The 26,494-nt window shown below is 40.4% G+C and overlaps 2 protein-coding genes and 1 long non-coding RNA gene across 4 annotated transcripts in view; 1 reads left to right on the top strand and 2 right to left on the bottom strand.

Annotated features, from left to right (window-relative positions):
• DEGS1 (delta 4-desaturase, sphingolipid 1) overlaps positions 1-26,494 on the bottom strand; it is an 89,251-nt gene that overhangs the window by 5,131 nt on the left and 57,626 nt on the right. The gene's annotated exons all lie outside the window — the stretch shown is intronic.
• LOC134157193 (uncharacterized) lies at positions 163-15,480 on the top strand. Its single transcript, XR_009962226.1, has 3 exons — positions 163-358; positions 745-854; positions 15,371-15,480. It is a non-coding gene; the product is annotated as an uncharacterized LOC134157193 (long non-coding RNA).
• Positions 4,716-22,525, bottom strand: FBXO28 (F-box protein 28). 2 transcript variants are annotated; one of them, XM_062605888.1, is made up of 6 exons: positions 22,272-22,525; positions 16,508-16,617; positions 15,363-15,501; positions 12,808-13,003; positions 11,234-11,287; positions 4,716-6,386 (listed from the first exon to the last, which is right to left on the bottom strand). In XM_062605888.1, exons 1-6 carry the CDS (start codon positions 22,482-22,484, stop codon positions 5,992-5,994), a joined length of 1,107 nt encoding a protein of 368 aa, XP_062461872.1. In that variant the 5' UTR covers positions 22,485-22,525; the 3' UTR covers positions 4,716-5,991. The 2 variants fall into 2 exon arrangements, with proteins under 2 accessions (XP_062461872.1, XP_062461873.1); XM_062605889.1 differs by lacking the exon at positions 11,234-11,287 and having other exon boundaries at positions 22,272-22,523.

Genomic DNA, 26,494 nt, shown 5'->3' with positions numbered 1-26,494 from the left:
CACCACCCCGGCCTCGCTCCCCATTGGCTAGCTGCCGGCTGTCAGGGCTGACAGGCCCCGCCCCGGGCCGGGCGGGTCGAGGCGCGTAGCGGAGCCATCGCCTGAGGGGCCGGCAGCTCCTCAGTGCCGGCCCCCGTCGAAGGGCGGTTGTGTGAGCCCCCTCCTCACGGAAAAGGTGCACATTGATCCGTCCTGCGGCCGTACGGGCGGGCTGCGGCTCTCCGACCTTCCCCCTGGAGGCGTCCTCGGCCGAGGGGCCGGGTGTGGGCTGAGGGGGCGGTGACGCGGTGCCGCCTCAGGGGGGCAGAGAGCGGGGCGGCAGCCTGCCCCTCAAACCAGCAGTGCGGTGGCCAGTGCTGTGGGTGCCCTTAATAACGCCTCATGAATAAGTGGTATGTAAGGAGGGAGAGAAAAGTCTCGGCTTGTAGCGCTAGCCCTGGCTCCGGGAGCCCTCCTGCGCCCAGACGCTGTGGAAACCCGGAGCTCCTTCATGGCTCACCGTGGTAGAGAGGACGAGCCGGCTTCATGTTCACACACACCCCGCCCCGCGGTGCGCTGCCTCCTGTCCTCAATGGTGCTCATGCGGGTTTAGCTGCAGGTGGGATTTCTGCCCCCTCGGTGGTGACAACCTGCCCAGAGGCCGCCGCAGACTGTCGAGTAGACTCATGCGAGTCGCTTTATTAAGACTGGAAACAAACCGCATCTTCCAGTGGCTCTTCAAAAAGCACTTTTTCTTGTCCATAGGTGAGAGATGTGTGGTTGGAAGAACTAGCTGTCATTTGGCCAAAGTCTAAACTTCTAAAAGCTACCTAAAGATACATCCTCAGCTGCAACTCCAAAACACCTGGGCCAAGGTAGGTCTCCATTTTCTTCACTTTTTGTGGTAAGATATTTTAAGAGCTTTGACAAACTTCTCTGTGAGAGCTAAACTCCATTTTATCTCTCCCTGCCTCTATTTTGCATAAAATACTGACTGTGGGCAGTTCAGTTACAAAGACTACTTTATGTAGCAGTTAGAATGAGTACTTGCTTGGAATTTTAGTTGTCCTTAATTCCACTCTAATGATAGATAAAGCAGTAGATGCCTCTTAGGATTGATAAAGCAATAGACATCACTTATGATAAACTGATGGATGCCTTTTATGATAGAGAAAATGATGGGTACCTCTATGATAAAGGTATAGATGCCTCTTATGATGGATAAAGGGATAGACACCATTTACATTAGTAAAAGTGATAGATGCCTGTTATGATAGAGGATGTGATAGATGCCTCTTACAATAGATAAGGTGATAGATGCCTCTATGATAGATAAGGTATGTAAATCAATAATAAGTGATAAAAGTAACAGGAAGTTGTCACAAAGTAAATTATACCTGATGTATGAATGTAATATGAATATCTCAAGGTTCATGATGCATTGCTTAAAATTTATTAGTAATAATAAATAAAAAAGGCCAATAAATATTACCCCATGTGCAATGGTGCAAATGCAGTGGAAATACAATTCCTACTTGAAAATGTTTACAACCTAAAGTAATGGACAAAGCACAGGATCTCTAAGACGAAACAGCTTTGCAAATATTTTTGTTCACGCACATTTTTAATCTGTGCATATTAGGATGTGAATTAGAAGCAAAAATGGGAAGAGTGGAAGAAGGATGGAAAAGTTTATTCACAGCTCCTCTGTCCATAGTCACATGTGAGGAGTGGTGCAGCATACACAGGAAAATCAATGTTTCTATTTCATCAAGGAATTTTCTCCTTGTTCAGTTTTACTTGCTCAGTGACCACTTCTCAATAAACCAGGAAGTGCGTTTGAGTTACCAGAGCAGAAGTTGTTTGCAAAATTGCCAGGATCACAAGTGTTTCACTCAACGTCAAAAACGGGTGACATTGGAATGGAAAGTTCAATTCCCAGCTCCAGCTTTGGACGCCATGGGTCTGATGGACTGGTTGAAAAACAAGTCTCCCTTGTTCCTCAAAATGTTCCCTTCTTATTGTAGTTCAAATATTAGCACTGCACTAAAAACCTTCTCAACCATGGGAAGGATCCTGCAGAGAACAAAACGTGGCTGCTGCTAAGAAAGGTCATAGCTACGGACAGGAGCACTGGAGGGAAAAAAAGACACGGGTATTAAGAGTTCAGTACGCAGCAGCAGGTTTACAGCACTGCAAATTTATATAGGTTTGTAAATGGTCACAAGTTTCAGTAGGGTAGTTAAATAGATTCCAGATTTATAAAATAAACATTCCATTGCAGCTAAACAAGGCTTAAACAACTAAGAAAAATATTAAATAGGAAAGTTTTGGAAAATGTAATTGCCCAAGTGTCCTGGAGTGCAGTGTTTTTCCTAATCACTGAGCCTTTCTGGTTTAAGCATTCCATGTAACAAATCCAGATTGGGTCATCAGCAAGGTAACAGGTTTTGTATGGAACTTTCCCTTCTAAAGATGAAGATATCCAGTACCTAGCATGTCTTCAGCTGGCACAAAGCTAGAACAAAAAATCCTGGAGTGCTCAGTTACACATAAGCCACAGCTGGCAGCACATCCCCATCCACCCAGGAAGGTGAGATCCAGCAAGTACAACTGCGAGAACTGAGAGTACATGGACAAGTAAGCTGGTCAAAGAACAGTGCAAAGCAACATAGGAATGCAACTAGAGAGTATCAGAACAGTAACAATTAGCAGATGTGTTGTGGTAAGATACTCCAAACTGAATTTACCTATGAATGAACAAACTATCACTGCAATTTGCCAGTTACCACCTTAAAATCATCAGGAACACTAGGAAATAGGTTATCCTTGCTTGTCCAAACACACATTTAACTACTTCTTGCATCACCCTACTTTCCAAGAGGCTCCTGATGCAGAAAATTCCTTAGGTGATCTTAGCAGTTCCCATAATTAACTGTTAGAAGAGCTTAGTAAGAGCAACAGAGCTTCTGTTCAATAGTCTTACCTCTTACATTGAGAAATTATGTGGAGGCAAACTTGTAACATTAATGAACTTCTATGATTAAGTTAATGCGCTGAGTATCAGGAATTCAAGACCCTACCATGAAACAAAGAGCTGTTACAAAGCAAGCTGCTCTTTTAAGACTAAAAAAAAAAGCAAGCAAGCTCAAGAAACAGGAAAGCCTCAGGAGTTTTAAGCTATTTTAAGAAACAGCTGTAGAAGACACTTGGCTTTTCCTGTCAACCCTGAGCTGTACTGTTTCAGCTGTTGCTACAAGCGCCAAAACTGAAGACACTGCAAATAAAATTTTTTATGTTAACTTGTAAATTACATCTTAGTCTCACTAATCTGAGGTTCTACCTTGAACAGATTCTGTGATCACTAATTGCTACTAACACTGTACTTTTTGAGGCTGATATACCAATTCATGTAAACCTGCACAGAAATTTATAGTCAGAAATGATTTAATTTTACTTCAGGCTATTTATCAGCATGTTCATGCACCCTTTTCTATTTAGTAAGGGTCAATATGGGGTCAGAAATTCATTTTCCAGTTATTCCTCTACTATTATTTGTTTTCCATATTCTATCTATACCACGAGTGTATATTCCAGTCTGAGAGTAATCTCCCTCCCTCCCTCCCCAGGAAGTGAAAACAAAATAGTAGCATACCTTTGCTGTGACATTTCTTGGAGATTGTTTGTAACCCTAACCCTTCTACCACTTAAGTTTCATGGGGCTCATTCAATTTTACTACATTTGGTAGCACACAGACGATCAGGATACACCTGCAAACTTGCAGCACGTGATACTTCCTTTAGTTGAAGGTTCCAACTTGGCACCATTCACAGAGAATGTTTCATGTAACAATAGGCTGCTGTTGTTCTTTCCAGCTCAGTTTACACGTGGCTTACACACAGATTCACAAATAATATGAATAACCTGAAACTATTTGTATACTAGGGGGGAGGGAGGGAACCGTTTGCATCTTTTAGAATAAAGAAACTGAAGTGAAAGATATTGAGATATATGAATTAACCTTTTCAGTATATGCAATTCCTATTTAACCACAAATATGGGGTAGTTAAAAAACTCCATCAATTTGTCACCATGAATGACCATTAAATGAATTTGTATCAAATGATGGACAGCAGTTACAGCTATCATTTCGAACCTTTTGAGTCAAGATTATTTTCTAAAAGACAAAATATATGCTTTTAAACTGAACAGCAGATACCTACCTTAAAGAGGTCCATAACAGTAAAAAAAGCAATTTACTCCTTTAACAGTTTAACCTTTCCCTCAGATAACTTTGTATCACTTCCTGGATGCTTCTTTTAAGCAGTATGTTTGGGGTTTTTTTAAAGGACACAAACCACCCAACAAGTTTATTTGAAAATTAAATGTCTGCTAAACATTAGGCATTTGCAATGTTACTTCTGATATGAGCTAATATGTTTTAGAAGTAAAACTTGTAGCTGAAGTTTTAAGGAAAGGTCGCTTTTCCCCACAATCGTGTAACATTTGACCAGACAATTTCTGCTTTGTTCACCGATTTAAATACAACCACTACGTGATGCTGACAGCCACATAAAACGTATGAGAAATTTGCACTTTAACTCATGGTAATAACAGCAAGATTCTGACCAGCTCCAAATGCAGTATTTGCATTTTCAGTGCCACACCAATCTGAATTCAGTACCACCTAAACACAAAGCAGCAGCTAATTAAAAAAAACCCGTAAGTCAAAGGATAAAGCTACATAGTTTAGTACATTAAAACAAAAACAAGGACAATGGTATTTGTATAAAGTTCCAAAAATATACAGATGGGGAAAAAAAATAAATCACTGTACACAACTCTGAGGTTGTTAAGGTGATCAGAGAGACTGAACAGTGCAAGACATGCTTTTCCAGTTACAAGCTCAAAACAGAGGTGCAAAAGAAATTAAAGCTTTGTCTGAAGTGATTTACTTTTTCGGATAAGGAAACTGTAGAATATTGTCATCAGTGTTACAGAGAAATTTCCACCCCACCCCAAACACATACACACATAATAGTTGAAGTTTTCCCACAATACAGAATTTCATTCAAACATGTCCCCCTGAGCTTGGGTATTCTGGGGACAATTTGATACTGATTAAATGTTGGCCTGTGAATCAAGTGATCTCAGTTCCCCAGCTCTGCCTAACTGTACCTGTGATTTACAGGCAGTGAGAGAGGGAGAGCATCGGGGTTCAAACTCACCTGGGTGAGACCACATCATTGTCAGAAAGCAGATACTAAGCTATGGCTGAGGAACAAAGAAACTGCTTTATAGGTCTCTGCTCTCTCCCAGAGTTCCGAACAACTTCAGGCAAATGCTTTTGGTAGGCTGACTAAGCTGCACATGCATAAATCCATGCAAACGTGGAATATGACTCCCAAGACCAACATCCAGGGGGTGTGCATGTGAAGACCAGACAGAGGCCTTTCAAGTTTACAAAAATACATAGCCAATACTGTAGCTTAAGAAGTCAGTGTTACTTGTTACAGAGACCCCCCAAAAGTATTAACTACTTTTCAGACATTCCAGACAAGGTCACTTTTAACAAAAAAAGTTCAAGTTCTCTAAACCAAGATTTTACAAATGGATCTTTGCTTCAAGTGAACAGGACATTTGTTTTTATGCTTAACTTTTTAATCAGTTAAGACTGAATTTATTTAAGGTTTTTATTTGAACATATGCATAAACACAAATAAGTTTACTTTAAACACATCGGCACAAAAAAAAGTTACCCTCTCAAAACATAACAGAGCAGGTCTGGTTAGTATGTAACTGTTGCAAATCTGAAAGATTTTGTGCATTAGGCCCATCCATACAGATAGCAGGGGAAAAGTCTCAATGAAAGAAAATTACTGTTCAAGTCTAAGTGGTGTTTTGAAGAACCAGCAGCCTAAGTGACACCATGAAGCTAGTCACAAACAAGCAGACCTGCTTGGGCTACTAAAGATAAGTGTATCCTCCTGAAAGTGTTGTTTACTCCCAAGTTATTTTCTGTTTCGAAGGCGTTTAGATTTCCTAGGACAGTCCGTGGATTCAACTGTCTTCCTCCGTTTTCTAGGAGATTGTTCATTTGAGCTGGACCCTGAAGAATTTCCTACTGTGCTCTCCATCACATCTCGCAGCTTGCGTTCAAGCTCAGCCAATCGGGCGTTCTGTTCACCTATGATTTGGGTTTGCTCAAGCAGTTTCTGATCTTGATCTTGGAGTTGTTTCTGTTGCTCTTGCACCTTGATGCGAAGCTCTGAGATTTCACGCTTTAACGATGTCAAGCCTGTGCCATTTGCTCTTATTTGCTGCTGGAGTTTAGTGACTTCCTGTCTTGAAGGGTTCTGCTTGGAGAAAAGCTGCATTGTTGTCAGTGCAGCAGAAGGTCCTGGAACTTCAGAGAAAATTGCAATTAATCCTCTACAACTTTAAGACAGAAACTGTGTCCCAGTTTTCATATTTTACTTATCCCTACTCCCCAAACATAAATCTGAATATTGGTTGCAAGTTACGTGAACATGTCAACATATTTACAGTTACAAAGGTAGGCTTAGAAAATTGGGGCTGTTCAGCCTGCAGAAGAGAAGCTGTGTGGAGACCTCATAGCAGCCTTCCAGTATCTGAAAGGGGCCTACAAAGACACTGGAAAGGGACTCTTCATCAGGGATTGCAGCGACAGGACAAGGGGTAATGGATTAAAGCTTACACAGAAGAGATTCAGGTTAGATATACGGAAGAAGTTCTTTATCATGAGATTGGTGAGGCACGGGAACTGCTATCCAAAGAAGTGGTAAATGCTCCGTCCCTGGCAGTCTTCAAGGCCAGGCTGGACAGAGCCTTGGGTGACATAGCCTAGTGCGAGGTGTCCCTCCCCATGGCTAGATGATCTTAAGTTCCTTTCCAACCCTAACCATTCTACGATTTAAGTGTAAAACAAGAGCACATGGCATCCCAGAGCACAATTAGCTTAATTTAAAATACGTAAGATTCTCAGTAGTGTGGAAAACAGCTCATCATTAATTTTCTGTATAGAAGCTGCCTTCCTTTTGCTGTATCAAAAATTACATAAAGACACCATCTAGACTTAGTGTTAACAGATGTTAGGTCAAAACCCAACAACATGTCTATAAATTATTTATTACAAAATAGTCATATATATATTTCAATGGAGGAATAAAACTGTGCTGTCTTAGTTGTAGACAACTAAAGCTCTAAAATTTTGTGGTTTGGGGCTTAACAAGGGTTAACAAGGTACCATACTTGCACTTACTTTTTGGACGAACACATTTTACTTTCCATTCCTTAGAACGACTCTTCCTAAACGCTAAAATCATTCTAGGTTCTGCGCCTGGGAATCCTGATTTTACTAAAAATCCTGCAAATCAAGGACACTAAAAGCTACAGAATAAGTTATGTCTCTTCATAAGGTATCTATCACTTTATCTATCATAAGAGCTATCTATCATAAGAGCTATCTACCACTTCCTCTATGGCAAGAGGTACTTACCCCAAGAGGCGTCTATCGCTTTATCATTCCTAAGAGGCATCTATCAATTTATCTATCTTAAGAGGATCCTGTAAAAGGTATCCATCACTTTATCATAATAGGCCTCCATCACTTTCTCTATCATAACAGGCGTCTGTCACTTCCTTTATTGTTAAGAGGTACAGACCACTTTAACTATTGTAAAAGGCATCTATCACTTTTATCATAAGAGGTGCCCATCACTTCACCATCCTAAAGAGGCACCCATCACTTTATCGTAAAAGATGTTTATCACTTCCTCTATCATAAGAGGCATCTATGACTATCATAAAAGTCATCTATCACTATCAATCCTAACAGGCATCTGTGACTATCATTAAGAGGCATCTGTCGCTTCATCTATCGTAACAGGCATCTATCACTTTATCACGAGGGGTCTACCACTATCATAAAAGTTGCCCATCACTTCGTCATAAAAGTTGCCCATCACTTTGTCATAAAAGTTGCCCATCACTTTGTCATAAAAGTTGCCCATCACTTCGTCATACAAGTTGCCCATCACTTTGTCATAAGGTGTCTATCGCCTTATCTGTAGTTAGAGGCATCCATCACTTCCTCTATCAAAACAGGTGTCTATCATTTTAACTATCGTAAAAGGCGTCTACCCCTTTATGCATCCTAAGAGGCGTCTATCCCTTTAGCTATCATATAGGTGCCCATCACTTTATCTATCATAAAAAAGTTTATCACTTTATCATAACAGGTATCTATCACTTAATCCTAAGAGCCATCTACCATGATCATAAAAGGCATCTATTGCCTCATCTATCATTAGAGGCATCTATCACTTCATCTATCTTTAGAGGCTTCTATCACTTTATCCATCAAGGAGGCACCTATCACTTTATCAATCCTAACAGCCATCTATTGCTACCGTAAGAGTAATCTACCACTTTATTATCGGTGGCATCTACCGCTTTATCTATTGTTGAGGCATCTATTACCTTATCTATCATTATAAGCATCTATCACTTTATCATTAGAAGCATCTATCAATTTATCTATCATAAGAGGCATCTATCGCTTTATCTTTCATAATAGGTGTCCATCACTATCATAAGAGTTATCTATCACTTTATAATAGGAGGCATCTATCCTATCATATACGTGTCCATCACTTTATCATAAGAGACATCTACCACTTTACCAATCCTAAAAGACATCTACCTCTTCATCTGCCAGTAGAGGCATCTTCTGCTTTAGCTATCATTATAGGCATCTATCACCTCATCTATCCTAAGAGACATCTGCCAGTTTATCTATCATAGAGGCATCCATCGCTTCCTCTATCATAACAGGTGTCTATCACTTTAATTATCATAAAAGGTGTCTATTACTTTATCCATCCTACGAGGCTTCTATCCTTTCATTTATCATATAGGTGTCCATCACTTTATCATAAGAGCTATCTATCACTTTATCAACCCTAAAAGCCACCTATCACTTTATCAATCCTAAGAGGCATCTATCGTTATCATTAGTGGCATCAATCACCTTATCTATCATTAGAGGCATCAGTTTATCATTAAGAGGCATTTATCACTTTATCACAGAGGCATCTATTGCTTTATCTATCACAGAGGCACCTATTGCTTTACCTATCACAGAAGCATCCATTATGTTATCAATCATAGAGATATCTATCACATTATCTATCAGAGACACCTATCACTTTATCATAAGAGACATCTATCAATTTATCTATTATTAGAGGCATCTATCACTATCTATCATAGAGGTATCTTATCACTTTATCTATTATGGAGGCATCTATCACTTTATCACAGGAGCCATCTATTACTTTATCAATCCTAAGACCCATCTATCACTTTATCAATTCTAAGAGGCATTTATCACCATCAGTAGAGGCATCAATCACCTTACCTATCATTAGAGGCATTAGTTTATCATAAGAACCATCTATCACTTTACCAATCCTATGTGTTGTAGAGACGTCTATTACATTATCTATTATAGAGCTATCTAACACATTATCTATCATAGAGGCATCTTATCACTTTATCTATTATGGAGGCATCTATCACTTTATCAATCCCATGTGGCATCTATCACTATCTTAAGAGGCATCTACCTCTTTATATATCATTGAGGCATCTATTGCCTCATCTATCATTATAGGCATCAGTTTATCGTAAGTGAAATCTATCACTTTATCTGTAATAAAAGACATCTATCACTTCACCAATCATTAGAAGCATCTATCACATTATCTATCATAGAGGCATCTATGAATTTACCAGAGGCATCTATCACTTTACCTATCATTAGAGGTAAAGTGATAGATGCCTCTATATCATTAGAGGCATCTATTACTTCATCAATCATAAAAGGTATCTATCACTTTATCAAGAGGCATCGACCATTTCAACTATCACAGAGGTATCTATCACTTTGTCTATCATAGAGGCATCTTATCACTTTACCAGTTATGGAGGCATCTACCACTTTATCAATCATAACAGCCATCTATTACTTTATCAATCCTAAGAGGCACCTACTGCTTTATGTATCATTGAGGCATCTATAGCCTAATCTATCATTATAGGCATTTATCTCTTTATCTATCATTAGAGACAGCTATTGCCTTATCTATCATCAGAGGCATCACTTTATCATAAGAGGCATCTGTTGCTTTATCTATCATAGAGGTACCCATCGCTTTATCTTTTGTAACAGGTATCTATTGCTTTATCTTTCGTAACAGGTGTCCATCATTATCGTAAGAGGTATCTATTACTTTATCAACCCTGAGAAGCATCTATCACTATCATTAGAGGCATCTATCACTTTATCTATCATAGTCATCTATAGCTTTATGTTTTGTAACACCTGTCCAACATTTTATCATAAGAGGTATCCATCACTTTATCATAAGAAGTATATCCTTTATTTATCTTATGCGTGTCCATCACTTTATCAATCCTAAGCCATCTATCACTTTAACAACCCTTAGAGCCATCTACTCTGCTCTCTTGAGACCTCACTTGGAGTACTGTGTACAGTTCTGGTGTCCTCAATATAAAAAGGACATGGAGCTGTTGGAGCAAGTCCAGAAGAGGGCCACAAGGATGATCAGGGGACTGGAGCACCTCCTGTATGAAGACAGGCTGAGAAAGTTGAGGCTGTTCAGCCTGGAGAAGAGAAGCTGTGTGGAGACCTCAGAACAGCTTCCAGTGTCTGAAGGGAGCTACAAAGATGCTGGGGAGGGACTCTTCATTAGGCACTGTAGTGACAGGACATGGGCTGATGGGTTCAAACTTAAACAGGGGAAGTTTAGGAAGAAGTTCTTTACTGTGAGGGTGGTGAGGCTCTGGAACGAGTTACCCAAGGAAGTTGTAAATGCTCCATCCCTGGCAGTGTTCAAGACCAGCTTGGACAGACAAGAGCCTTGGGTGACACGGTTCAGTGCAAGGTGTCCCTACCCATGGCAGAGGGGTTGGAACTAAATGATCTTGGGGTCTTTTCCAACCCTAATGATTCTATGATTCTGTCTATTGCTATCGTAAGAGAAATCTATCACCTCATCTATCACAAGAAGCATCTATCACCTTATGTATCATTAGAGGCATCTATCACTTTATATTTTCATAACAGGTATCCACCACTTTATCCTAAGAGGCATCTATCACTTTTCTGTGGTTTGAGACTTAACAAGATACTACTGTTTAACTTACTTTTTGGAAGAACACGTTTTACTTTCCGTCTTTTACAACGATGCTTCCTAAATCCTAAAACCAAACTGGATTTAGTGCTTGGGGCTCTTGATTTTAACAACCAACCTGTAAATCAAGGAGACTAAACATCTATAACTTAATTGTAAGAGGTGTATAGCACTATCTTTCGTAACAGGTATCTATTTCTTTATCTATGAGAGGCAGCTATCACTTTATCTGTCGTAATGGTCTCTATCATTTTATGTATCATAAAAGGTGTTCATCACTTTAACTACTGTAAAATTGTCTTATCACATTATCGTAAGAGATATTCATCACTTTATTGTAAAGGTTATCGCTATCGTAAGAGGCATCTATTACTTTATGTATCACAAGAGGCATTTATCACTATCTATCCTAATGGATTTATCTCTATCACTTTATCATAAAAGGTACATACACTTTATCACACAAGGTGTCTATCACTTTACTCTTCTAGTAGTGTCCTGTGCAAGGAAGGTGCAATTTTTAAGTGCTGCACATAGAGTATAGTATGGAGCATCCTACAGGAACATCCTTTTCCTCCTGTTAGGATGCCAGCATAGTTATTGTTATGTAACACTCAAGGGTCTCCGTTAAGGGGGTTTTGCTCCTCCCTCAACACAAGAGAGGTATTCTTATGTGACATGAAGCCTTGGCCTTGAAAAGCTGACTGACATCAACTATGGCTTTGGGTAATCATCCTCAACCAAGAGACTCAATGGACTTCAGGTATAACTAACAGGATATAATTGAGAGGTGGTATACAAACTGATGGCTAGAAGATGAACAGGACATACCAGAAACAACAAGCAGCTCCTACAGTCAAGCCTGTTGCTTTTACTTAGGATGTAAATATTTTTCATTTGTATTAAGTTATCTTTTCAGAGAATTAATTTTACAGTCCTCAAGAAGCGTGAAGATGTTCAGCACAGGGAAAATAATATGGGTACTAACCTTTTGCTTTTGGCCATTATAAGAGACAACTACCTTAGACTTTGGTTCAGAAAAGTTCCAGAAAGTCTGACAGAGTACATGAAGGACCAGTTTAATTGGTTATTTATAAACTGTTATTGGAATTGCCTTTTTATGATTGCCTGTCAGTGTTTTGCGTGTTAGTGTATACATTAGTGCTCCAGGAAAGTAAAAAAAGAGAAGCACATACAAGGATGTTCTAGCCCTTTATGCGCTACAGCAGCTTAGGTTAATTCATTTGCTGATTGTCCTGAAAATAAAAGGCATCAAGTTGTCATCTCATGTGCCAAATTTCAACCAAGTGCCAACGATAGTGTCTCATTCATTGGTGGCACAAAAGCGTTTGTTTCATGAATACACACTATGCAGAATTCTAACATACATTCAAGTGACTGTTCTTTTGGTAGTACAAAGGCTCCTTGAATTTCAAAGCAAATGAATTTCAGTTAGCATTCCTAAGAAACAAGTGTCATCAATGTTTATGTAATAAAGCTCACATTTAAGGGAGGGAGCTTTGAAAAGATGCAGTGCTGTAATTTTTAAACAGAAGAACAAAATAGATGTTACGTTGGAATTAATACCTGGGGCAGTTCCTATCAGCCGTCCTGATACATCTGACCCAGGCATCTTTCTTTTCAGTATTGGAACAATCTTCTCATCAAAATATTCCATAGCCATGGAGGAAATGTCCCTTAGTTCTTGGAGAACTTCATGAGCTCTCTGAGGAGCTCTTGTAGAGTTTACATATCTTAGCACACGATAAATTTCATCTATTACCTAAAACATTTAAGAAGAATTAGGATTTTATGGTAAAAGCACGATTATTTCAGACCATTTTAGAAGGCATATTCAGGGGCTTTTACTACATAACTATCGCATACACCGTGTGCTCAGTTCTAGATCAGCTTTTTGAAATGAAGTGCTGTTCATGATATATCAGAGAAGCTCTTCACTTGATCTGTCGTAACAACTCTCTTCAAATTCATGGAATGAGGCTCATTGTGTGAAATGTTGTTTCACTACATCTATACTTGACTTATATAATCTATACTCAGTAGAGCATAGTAATTTCTTTCTGGAGAACCTGAAGCAAGTCACTTCCCCAGTAAATTATGAAACACATGAATGGAGTAGCAAGAATTATGTCAGTGTGAACTGATGCAAATATTTATCTGAGTCCACTTGCATACACCCGGAATACTGCAAATTCTGATTAAGTCCAAAATATATTACTTTACAAAATATCAATCCACTACTGGCAGAGAACATAAGCACCCTCTTAATATGTTTGAAAAGCAAGCCCTTCTTGTAGGATAGAGAGAGACAAAAGGTGTCTTGCTAATCTATGAATTATAGCATGAGGCTGTAAGATAGGTCAATATAGGAGTGCTGGTCTCTTAGCACCAAAACTACTGACACTGGGCTAAGAATGGTTGAAGAATCTCCTGAACAGCACAGATATTAAGGACTTAGAATCATAGGTAAGATATTACAGTTGCATCTTCTGTTTTAATAAGGGAAGCTTAGCTAAAAAGTTGCAAAAGCTAGACAAAAGTCTCATCACACAATGAGCTTACCAAAGACTTCTCTAATTTAACCCACTCTATATCCCGTTAGCAACAACATCCTTCAAGCATCCTCAACAGAAAAATTTTCAGGAGAGCTCTGATATCACCAGGACCCCTCACACAGTATGCCAAACCTCAAATCAGGAGTCACATATTCTAACACAGTTAGACAGTTCCTGACAGTTCTGTGGCAGCTTCATTCAAACAAAATTTTGTGGGGGGAACTAGACTGTATATGAACTCTGAGCCTTGAATCTGTTGGCAGAGTAAGCTCATACACTATAACACACACACGCATACCCCCTTTTTAGCTGTTGTATCAGAACACAAACAAGGTTCTTATGACTCGTTACACACAAGGGAAATGGCTGGCACGCTCACTTGCCCAACACCTGCGCACCCCAGGTCTAGCTGAGTATTGCCTTTCTGTCTACTCTTCACAAAAGTAAGGCAGTATTTCTTTTAAGTATTCCATTTATCATGCGAGAATCAAGGACTTAAGTTTAATTTTATATTAAATTTTTAAAAATACATGGCATATATAAAAAATAAAGTCAAATAAACATACCTTAAATTATAATGATTTAAAATTAAATAGCTAGTCACCAAGAGTATCAAGAGATCAAGTTACCCCCTCTTCAAGATAAAAATACATTTCATGCCAACAGTCTATCCCACTGTACTGGAGAAATGCCTGCCATGCCTCACCTGAACCCAATGTTTAAGTTCTCCACTCAGCCCAGTGCAATTCCATTATCTGCCCATGAAGAATTAATATCATCCACCATTTCCAAATGGAAAGATCAATGAATAGAGCATTAGGCTAATGTTCACAGATCTTGTTTCAACCCTGAGCTGTACCAGTCCTCCTCAGATCATGATTTTGTCAATTCCCCTGAGCACTTCCATTATCACATTTTACAAACCAGTGCTATCTCTGATGTACATCTCCCCTGCATAATTTATATTTTATGTTGAGGTATTATTCTGAAACACAGGAATTGTTCAGTAGTAGTCACATTTAGTACACTTTTAGCACATTAAAACTAATTTTGCCTACTGTACAAAAAATACCCCAATACTGAACAATGTTTCCCCATACTAAATACTTTAATTCAAATAATCTGAAGTACTCAAATCCTTAAGAAAGGTGCCTAAAATCTTCCTGACTGTGTGCTTAGTGTTACATGTAGTCCAAATTACTGCATTTTCTGATGACCTGGGCTCCAGCCATTTTGTGGAATTAAAGTTGAGAATTAAACCCTACATATCGTGTGTTTCTTGTAAAAGGTTGTATAAGATATATATGCCACAATTCACACATCAGAACTAAGAGATAACCTAAAGGAAAATTGAAATTGAGTTTAAAAACATTAATATTTAGATACAGTCTGGTTCATTCATTCCAGACTGTTATAGCAGAGCATTGGGTTGTGTGTTTGTTTGCAAGTTATGAAACACAGTTTCATATACACATTATATAAGTTTGTCCCAGTTGTCCCAAGTTAAGTTACACAACCATATTTTTTAAACACTGGTATAAATTCACTTAATAAAGCATGTTTTACCTTTCCAGGTATGAAGCAACAGAGATTGGAATCCACATACTTCATGAAAGTCATATTTAACAGAGAGAGCCTTGTTTCTACAGCAGCAAGGATGTCTGCATGACGTGCTAATGAATGGTTTCTTCTTTCTGATTCCCGTCTAGAAGACAGACCATTAAGTGACACAGATTTAACAATGAGTCAACAAAATGAAACAGTAAAATCACTCAAGTTAACTTCACCTGTAAAACCCTCTGAGGTTTGAAAACGTAACCACTAACATTAGTTCTGTCTGTATGGAAATAACCTGCTGTGGATTGAGAACCAGCTAGTAATAGCATACCACACTGAGACAGAATTTGTTCTCTAAATAATCACCTTATGTGATCCATGAACTCCATATGTAATTTAGGACTATTTAAAAACAAACTTTCACTACTAACTAGCAGTAGACACTAAGTCAGTGTGAATATTTTCATCCTCCTATGTTTCTACAGTTAATACTTCAATGCAGCTGACAAATTTAATATATTAATAGTGCTTGCTACAAAATTGAGGTTGAGATGCAAGTTATTTTGACAAAGGATCTCTACAATAAACAACATTGAGTCTCTTCACTCTGAGAAATCTGACAGGACACAGCAGTAGCTACACTTAATTCATCATAAAGGGGAGAAAAAAATATTGCTTTAAGTGAGAAACTAGCTCCCAGCAATGCTCACATGTCAAACTTCACTCACTTTCCCTGTTTAATCCTTGACACTGAAAAAAATTTGCTGTTTTTTCAAGCAGTGGTAGATAAATAAAGGGAGTCAGTCCTAAAAAAGAATGGCATTTATTCATTTCTAGGGGTCCTTGCTTGATTTGCCAGAAGAAAAGAGTAGCACATATATACTCTTTTCTCTGTTTAAAACACCACAGACACTTTCCAATGTTCCTGTACATAGTATACGACAACTTACATTCATCCACACCATTATTCTCTAATTAGATCTTAGGTCAAGGTGCTTTTGGGGGAAAAAATAAATAAATAAATAAAACCAACTGTGACTCAATTTTTCAATATATAAATAAGCAGAATTAGCCAGCAACAAATTCCTTTCCAATACTCTGCATAAAAGAATCTAGCACATTTAAACATAAGTACAGTTTTAACTGGTACAGACCTTGGAAGCTGAGCTTTAACTTGCTTTTGACACAAGTTGTGGTATCTTTCCACTTTCAGAAATCCCTGATTTAACATCCTCTGGCAAACCAAGTCCATTCGCTTGCAAACCTGGATTTAAGTAAAAACAAAAACTTCATGCTCAATTAAGGCCACAAGTCACTTTTACTATTACCTTATCCATAGTTGCTGAGTGGTAAAAGATTCTCTTACTGTTTTTTCTACATTTTAAGAAGCAGAAACTGTAGTTAAGCTTAAGGCATCACCACCTCTAAAAAGGCTTTCTAACAAGGATACTCCAAAAAAAGGCAGCTATGTTCCATGCAGTTCACAATCTCTGATATCATTATCTCCTGATATTGCTTAACAAGAGACAGGAGGCTGGATACCACCCATACATACGCAGATAAAATTTTAATGGAAGTTGCAAATGCCTGTACCTGGCTTTTAACATTGTCTCTAGAGTGATTCTGGTAAATCAAGTTAATGTTTTATAGTCTCAAAAAAGAAGCTTTGAAAAGCAAGAAATCATGATGGGTTTCCTTCAGCATTTAAGGCTTATGTTTTTGAAAATAGCCACAATTAAATTTAAACATTTATGCAATACACTGCACGTGAAACAAGATTCCTTTGTGTACAATGTATTCTCTGTTTAACAGATTCCTTTATTTACCATGTTGGGTACCAACATGCCTCAATTTTTTTTTCAACAGATGCAGGGATAAAAGATATTTATAGCTGCAAAAAAAAAAACAACCAAAAAACCAACCCTCAATAAACAGCTACATTTAAACCTTCGCCATGTAACCAGTTACGAGACAAAGCCAACTTATACAAAAGTTTAAAGCAACTGCAGTTCAAGTCTGAAGATGAGTGAGGTTGGTGAATCAACTGCCCTTTGAAATTGTTTCTACTGAGTTTCTTTGTGACAGTTTTGGGTTTTGGGTTGTTTTTTTACTGAAGTGCACAACTCCCACAGTGACCCAACTTTCTAATGGATTAGCTTTGGTTTTGTTGTTGTTTGGTTATTTTTAAATAAACACTCCATAAACTACTCACTTCATAATTTTAAAAGTTTATGTAAGTTTATACCTTGAGGTATAAACAGAAAAAGACAGAGATTAGGCCATCCATTTACTTCCTTGAAGAAGAAGATTCTCACTTCTCCCAGAAAAGCCTACAATTATTTTGTGTCTATACGGAAGGCACTACTGAAAGTTCTACTTTCAGTGAGTGTTCTAGTCACAGCTGGTATAAGTTCTGTGAGTAAGAAATTACCATTTTCAAACAGATCTGTATTAATGGACCTTTAAGCAATTGCTGTGAATCCATCTGTGCTCCTTTGTCTTAGACCTTCCTTGTCAACAGCCAAAGGAGAAGAATGAGACAGGCTAACTATAGAGGCACAGTCTCAGCACTCTCTCCCGCATTCACTGAATCAGCTAAAGCATTTCCAGAGTATAAACAATAATGCTGGCCCTTCAACTACAGAAAGAAGGAAATTGTCATGTTCCTTCTGAGGTATTAGCTGCATTAGGGATGCCTTAACCTGTTACCATTTTCAGTACAAGACTTCACAGCATACTCGTAGTACTAATGTTGTCAAACCCCTGAATCAGGAATTAGCACCCACACAAAGGCTATGTTAGCTATGCAACTGTTCAGCACAAAAAAAGAAAACAATCCTCAATACCTTATTAAGTACAAATTCTGAGGAATCAGTAGTTTTAACCATGTGCATACTGACATCTGGTGGCAGGAAGGACCCTTCTGTCTGCTGAAGGCCTCCCGCATCCAAGACAAGTCCCAACGGGTAATACGAAATGCACTAGATTTTTGAACCCTGGGTATTTTTATTCTCCTTAATGCTGTGTAATGCAAGCAAATGGGTAATGCTTTGCTCCGATTTCTGGACATTACCCATACTTGTGTCCATAATCAGTCTAGAAGCCAAACACTAAACAGGTAACAGGTACCACCAGAAACTGAATGTTTGTCTGTAATTTATTTTATCAATCGCCTCTTAATTCTCAGCTGGTTCATGGTTCATCATTTAAACTATACAGCATCTATATTTCTAGGAACAATATACCTCTTTTAGTAAACAAACTAACTGACACAATCTACTAAGCGACTGCTACCAGCTTCCCTTCCCTCAAGCATGCCTTACTTCTTCCAAGCTTCACCTGGGATCAAAACAGAGATAAAAATACCTCATGTATTTAGATTCAATATATGTTTTTCTCCTTAGAGGCTACACAAACACAGTGTTTCATAATGCCTTTCTGGGGTAAAATATAAGTGATAAAATGTTGATGACTTCAGCAAGAAGCTTTAAAATAGAAATACTCGTAAATACAGATTTACAGCAACTAAGGGAAGATGAAATCCATGCTGTCCAAAGGCCCTCAGTCCTTATTTGTGCTCTGCAGAAAAGAAGCACAAGTTTGCTGAAGAATCTAAGACACTTCTGAAGTGTGTCAGAATCCATAACCTTCTCCTCAAGAGTGTTCATGGAAAGAGTTCGTAGACTGGTTTTAATCATGCTTGCTGTAGTAATGGCCTCAATGGAAGTGTATTTCCAAGCTCAGACATGCGAGTGGAATATAAATTGGATATAAAAATATCATTATTATCCACTCACGTAAAAATTCCAGAGCTTCTTTACATCATTAAAAAAAAAAAAAATCCAAGAAGCCTTCAAAAGCTGGAATAGAGCTGGCTTCCATACCAGTGTACTAGGCTGCAGCTCATCCAGAACATCACAGCTTCAGACATCTGGATCTTTTGGGTTTTCTGTGTTTCTCTTACGATGACATATATGGGGAAGTAGATTAAGTTCATACTCAAAAGGATGAAAGCCACTGCTTTTCCCCTCATTCGCTTTCTCTGAACAAATTCTGGTAACTCAAGAACTGCACAATTTTAGACAAGGCTGCTTTTTGAATACCTATTGTTCAGTCTCCATTAATTTAGATCTACTTCACTACTTAACCAGTAGTGCTTAATTTGTATTTTCAAATGCAGTAACATCAGGAAGAGCAGAAAGCATTATGCTCAGGAAAGCAAGTGCTCCTTTGCACAATGAGGGGCCCATGGTCTTGCCCTGCCTGACAGCAATCAGCAGCAGGAAATGTTCTTTGCCTTGGCCTTTGGGAACAGAAAAAGGCTTATGGATCTTAAGCCTTAGATTATGCTCCTCATCATGCTCAATATAAACAATAAAGGTTCCTATCTCTATTTTCATTTGAAAATGTTCTGATGTTCTGTCCTCCCACCCAGTCAACTCCTTAGTCTGTCTACTTGTGCACACTCCAGATCTAATGCCAGTTCAATTTAGAGATTATTTTTCTTTTATTGGAGAGCTACAGTACTCTAGAAAAAGAAGAGATTAGGACATCCATTTCCTTCAATGCTTGGATACAGAGAATGCATCCAAGTGATCAGTTTAGGGAATCCATATTTTGTGTCTACAACTTTGAAGAAACTTTGTTTAGGTTGATTGCTCTCCCGGATCGTATCTTCCTACCTTCCTCAAGATGCTTTATCCCAAGGACTGCCACATTTTAAGGGTTAATGAGGCAGCTTTTAGACACATTTTTAATATGCATGAGACCTAAGTAACTTAATCCCTGTCATTCAACTACTTTGGTCCTGTGAGGCATCTTTCGCAGAATACTACTCATTATAAGATACACCCATTCATCTTTGATAGCAGCTCAAGTCAGTTCTCATACTGAAGAAAAAATTACTGTTGCGGAAGACAGATCTTAAGAGCAGGAATATACAAGTGCCTCCCAAGATTACTTGTAGCCTTTAAAAATCTGAAAGTGATGAAACTACACTATGAATTTATGCCTGGGCATTGTTATTTTTAAAGGCCACCTTAATCCTGTCAACCTCATCTGGCATTATGCAAAACAACCAGTTTCTTCCTCTCAAGTGAGCTGCTGAGAGAACACCTTTGGTTCTGAATGGCCACACAAAAGCCCTAGCTGATCAGGCTTATGTGGTTATGAGCTGTACTTTTGACTAGGTCAAACCAGAAGGGCTTTGGTTCTCTGTATTACAGCTGGTTAACAAAAACAAGTGTGCTTTCTTCTCAGAAGAATGCTCATAATGCCTTCTGATGTGCTTAAGGGAACAGTAAGGAACTGGATGGATTTTAAGTTTCTTGGCTGTTACTGACTCAAAAACTAAAAATAGAGAAAGACCAACTGAATAGTTTCCTTCATTTTATGTGTAGCATTGTTCCCTCTGTGTGTCAAAGTTGGTATTTATCCAATCTGGGTTTGCCTATTTCTGAAACTTCTGAAACAAGCAGTCATGTGGGAAAATGAACTTGCAGGTGCTACACAAGAGAGCACAGAAATGTTTTATTTTATTTCTCAAGAAGCAATGAGTGCTCAGCCAGCTGGTTTAGCCCTCACACCACCATCTTTCCTATTCTCAGCTTCACTGCTGACAAAGCGTTGCTTACAAACATTAACTTAGAAAAGAAAAAAACCTTCTACTGACTGGTTACAGCTCCCACAGGCACCACAATTTATAAAATGCAATGGGAAAGTTGCAGCAAAGGGCTGTGCCTAGCACTGCAATGCTGACCATGCAACACTAAGCATACCCAAACATACCTACTTCTTTTTGTTCAAATTGGAAGTACTTAAAAGCAGTGGCTGCAATCCAAAAAGACAGTGTTACATCTTTTTCACAGCTCTACCACCTACTTTCACAGAAGCAGCAGAAGTCTTTAGCAGACTGACAGCATGCTAGAAATATTTAGGTACTGGTGTACTTGGTGCAGTACGAGTAAGAACAGATTTTCTGCTTGAAGAGCTTTCAGTTTAAAGTTACAGTCAAGATGCAAGGTTGCTGATCCAGGACACGCATAGTCTAATTCTCTGCAGAAATATGCTTGCAATATTATCCAGTTTAGGCTAATAAGACTTCTTAAAATAGAAACAGTACATCCAAGTTTACTGAGGGTTACATAAGCTATGCATTAATTCCCTATTATTCCATTTACGATCTCATAAGAAATTCTGTAAGATAGCTGCTTGTCATAGTTTACATCAGGCTCCTCAGGCCAGCAGTTAAAGACTGATACACACTGATCTCCTCATTGACAGCTGCACACCTTTTCTCTTTTTTTTGCATTATAAAGTTCAGAGGTAGAAGTAGTATCTTTTATTAGATCTATTACTATGACTGGAAGAAGCAGGCAGCCTTTCAGGCACACAAGGGCTTTTTTACATCTTCTTTTTAACTCCACACTGATTTCTCGATAAAGCAGAGTCTTTGGAGCAGCAGGCTCGCCATCTCCTACACTTGTAGGCTTTAGCTCTATACGTTAAAATAAACATGCAGGCATGAAACACAATGGACAGGACCCCCAAGGAAAGCAGTTGCCAGGAGAAATAAGACTCGAGCAGCCCAGTAGCTTCTCGCGGAGGACGACCGGAATGAAAGCAGCAGGGCAAAGTAAAAGACGTTTAGGATAGCCTGAATGAAGGCACACACCTACACCCCCATCACCCCCGCACCAGGGGCTGGGGCACCGCTGGAGAGAAGGAAGCAAGCCCCATCCCACCGGCGACAGCAGGAGCCCTGCGGGGGGCAGCCGGGGCCGCCACCACCACCTTCGCACCTCCTCCCACCGCTGCTCCAGCCCCAGGGCCGGCGGCACCAGGGCAATGGGGAGGCATCCCCCCCCCCCGCGGGCCCAGGTCGCGGCTGCCGCAAGGCCCTCGCCCCCCGTCCCCTACCAGGCGGAGCTGGCTTATCTCATCGTAGGACAGGAAGCTGAGGATGCTCTCGATCGCCACGATGGGCAGCCCCATGAGCGTGTTGCTCTGAGGAGGCAGCTCCATGGGCGCCAGGCAGTCGTGAGGCTCCGAGACCGTGGGCGGGGAGAGCCGCGCCGAGCCCAGCGCACTGCCTTCCCCGTCCGACACCAACCGCTCCTCCGGCGCCGCCATCTTCGAGCCCGTCCTTCCTCCACTGTGGGAGGGCAGAGAGCCTTTCTGTGACGACACTTCCGCCCCCGCCTGAGCGTGCTCTGCCTCGGCCGCGGGGGGTTCGGCGTTGCCGGGCTGCGGGGCGGTGGCTCCCGGCCCCGCACTGAGCGTGGGGCTCGAAGCGGAGCAGAGGGTGCTGCGGGTTCCGCCCTGCCCCGAGCGGTCGTGACCCTGCCGGCGTTAAAAGGAGCAGCCGGGAATAAACCTGGTTTGCTGGGCGCAGTAAAAGCCTGGCGCTTGCTGTCGGGGGGGTTAAAAGCACAAGCAAGGTTTGGTGAGCACCTCAGGGCGTGTGCCTGGTGCGCTGCTGACATGGGGTATATCCTAGGATGGTTTGGGGTGGAAAGGGGCTTAAGATCATCTAGTTCCAACCCTCTGCCATGGGCAGGGACGCCTCACGCTAGCACGGTGCCCAAGGCAGTTGGACGTGGCGCCCTGAGCTCCCTGCAACGGCAGCCTGGCCCCACACAACTGGGGTTTGGTGCAAAGCTATGGGTCTTTTTTCCTCCTGCTCTGTAGAAGAAGAGACGCAAGAGAAAGGCGGTTGAGGAGGCTGCAGACACTCACATAGATAGAGGCTCTCCTCAGCAGGAAGGGATCCGCTATGACCACCTAGGCCTGCTCCTCACTCCATGCAGGGCAACCTAAGAGTTAAAACGTATATATATCTATATACCTCCAAATGCTTCTTGAATGCCAACTGGCTTGGGCCCTTGATCCCTTCCCCGAGGAGCCCATTCCTGTGCTGGCTCACCCTCCCCATGTGGAGCTTTTCCCTAATACCCAACCTGAACTTCCCCTGAGGCAGCTTGATGCCATCCCCTCACCCCCAGCAGCCAGACAGCAGCAACAGGGAGGAGAGATGAGCCCCTTCCTGAGGCAACTGTGAGAAGGACCTCCAAATCTTCCTCACTGCTGATACTCAGGGGTACGGCAGTGCTTCCTCCACACCACAGGAGCAGCGATGGCTGTGCAGGCACAGGAAAATACGGTTGAATTACAGTAGGGCATCTACAGGACGGAAAAATGCCTCTGGAGCTCATGAGGCACAGCTACATGCTTATTACAAATGTCACCCAGGCCTTTCTATCCCACATACAGACAGGTGAGCGTTCCCTTTTGTGTCCAGCCTCGGCCTGCCCCCCACTTGGCCAGGACAAGCAAGGGGAGCCCCAGCAGCCAGAGGAGCAGAGGGTGTGCAGGTCTGCTGCGGCTTTCAGGGGTCAGAGCAAGCTGGCATGAACCGCAGCTGCCCGCAGAGCACTGCTTGGAACCAGACATCATTGAGGAGGTGAAACATCCAAAATAAAACAAACTCTGCTCCTGTATTTGCCTTTAATCCTGTGTATTATGGAGGTTTCTTGTCTGTAATAGCTGGGGCAGCAAAGGGATGGGACCAAGGGCTGTTTCTAGAACATTCCCTGGTGCTTCGAAGCATGGTCACAGACACGCCGTAGTTTCACAACCATTTTAGCCCCACAGAACTTGGCAGAGCCATTGAGAAGTATGGTGCCAGTCTTCTCTCTGCCTTCAGCTGTGGCTGCTGCTTTTTTCCCCATCAGCAGCGTTAAGCGCGTGTGCTTGACTGGGGAACTGGAGCTGCTGAAGACTGACTTGCCAAAGAAGATCACTAGGCAAATCCCAGAAGTGACAGTAGCAAAGCGTATGGGAAAAAGCCATACAATGTTTGGGGAGAATGGGACCACTTGTTGCAGTACCTGCACCAACGTAATACAGCTTAAAACATTACAGGACTAAAGCGTTAGGTGGCTGCAGCATCCCTATGCTGCTTTTTTCAGCTGTGCTTCTTCTCTTTGAAGGTTTATCTTAACCCACTTCTTTCATCTGCAGCTCTCCCCTCTCCTTGGAAACCCACCTGCAACCTTTCTCTTCACAGGAAAAAGATTGTAACTGCAAAAGAATTAACTTGGGAGCAAGGCAATGCAAGGGGAAGCCTTTATGTGTGTCATCCTAATGGCACTCCAAAAATGTGCACTGAAATTAATATTTCCTTTTTGGGAGCAGAACACTCTGTGCCTTGTACGGATTTGGGAGTGTTTTGCTCCCCCCACCCCTCAACTGATCAATGCTGCTGTAAAATGATCTGGCTATCTTGAAACAAGGGGTTTATTCTCGTGCTTGATTTTAGGACCTGATCTCCTCTCACATGCACACTCAGCAGTTTAAAACACTCTCAGGAGAATTCTTCATAGAATTCCTCGTGACTTGGCATGTGAAGTTTGGGCTGGCAGTCCCTTAATGCTTTAAAAGCTAGTGGATTTTTTCGTCCTAAGCATATATAATTTAAGATGGTTTCCAGAATGATTTTTTGTTTTGTCTTACCATTTGGACAATTTGAGGTTTTAAGACACAGCTTGATGTTTAATAAATGTAAGCTTTATGTTCTGTACGTTTACCGTATTACTAAGTAGAAAATATTAATAATATGCACTGTATATTTTATATTATGAACTACAACTATATAAATAGCTTTATAGTTAATAAGTCTGCTTCAGTAAGTAGGCTAATTCTGCTGCCTTCCAGGTTCTGATTCACATCCTTCCCCAGTGTATCTCATGTCATTTTTCTGAGCATGAATCACTTTGTATTAAATTTGCAAAAACACAGACCACACACTTTCACTAAATCCTCATCACAGGCTCTGTAGTGGCTTAACTTTTCAGTTACTGTGGGGTAGTGTGAAGCCAGACAACTTGATAATACTTCCTGAAAGAGAGGAAATAAAGTTATGTAGAGTCTATTGCATGTCAAATACCACACAAACATTTTGTCAGTGTTTTAGGGCTCATGCAGGATACAAACCTGCTTATTTGGGTTACCACTCATTTAGACTTCTGCAATGCTTGTAAGAGTTAAAAAAATCTTGAAATAACCTTAGTTTTGATTATACCATGTTAGTATGTATCTACACTGAACAGATTGAGCGTCTCAGCTTACTACAAGCTTATGAGACCATATGTATATCATGCTCCCAACTGATTAGAGTGTGGTCTGTTGAGGATGGCAAGGACTCTGAAATTCTGATGAAAGTACGTTTGTTTGGGCTTTGTGTGGAAGCAAAGCAACACCAAGAGCTGTGGTGGAGAGCCTTAAATACAAGGGAAGTTGTAGTAGGAAATGTGAGAAAGGAGAATAAATTCAGGAAAGGGGAGAAAGTGAGAAGCAGGAGCTAACAAGCAGACATCTGGGAAGATAGGGATGGGGAAGACACCTAGCAGCAGGGGTTGGAGTTGTGTAACTAGGTCAAGAACTGCCATGTTAATGAGGAACATAGGAGCAGAGAGGAGGAACATGCTCAAAAACTGAGGATAAGAGCAGAAGTTGGGTGGGAGGAGAACAGATTTGTTTTATTAAGTCAGTGTAATCAATAGAAAAATAGAAAATGCCTTCCCACATGGCACGTTTTCTTCTCTAGGGCAGCAGCAGTTTGCTCACTTTATGGATATTAATGTGGTTTTTTAAGAAGTTTGGTGTATTCCCACAGCTGTAGTTTCATTCAGGCTGCTGGACGCCGAGGTAAAGTCTTGCTTGCTTAAAGGTCTTTTTTTGAGAGGCATTAAAAAATAAATGGAAAAAAAAAAGCCACATTGAAATTTCCTTTTAGAATGTGCTTAACAAATGTAAATTTCACAGATCCACATTTTGCAGCTGAGACTTTTGATCCTTTTGTAGGTAACTTAATAGTTTTCTTAGTAGAGTCAGGTTCAGATATGAATGTAATCCCAGTTTAATTAAATCAACATATTTAAATCGACCTTTTGTAGTTCAGCTAGTTTGGGGCTCACTAGTGCTCCATGTTGCATAAAAAGTTGGTTGAGAAACCGCCTCTAAAATCTACATCTACCTCGTAATTTATTTGTAATACTATGTATTGGGTATCTGATAGCGATCATAAGCTGAAGTTCAGAGGCAAAAGAATGTGATGCTTCCTGGGAAATTAGAAGTAGAAG

This window comes from Pezoporus occidentalis, unplaced genomic scaffold, assembly GCF_034315485.1.
Source record: "Pezoporus occidentalis ecotype Australia unplaced genomic scaffold, CSIRO_AGI_Poc_V1 ctg93, whole genome shotgun sequence".
Classification (NCBI taxonomy): domain Eukaryota; kingdom Metazoa; phylum Chordata; class Aves; order Psittaciformes; family Psittacidae; genus Pezoporus; species Pezoporus occidentalis.
Note: the sequence above shows the minus strand (reverse complement) of the source record. Positions and strands in the feature narration are given on the sequence as shown.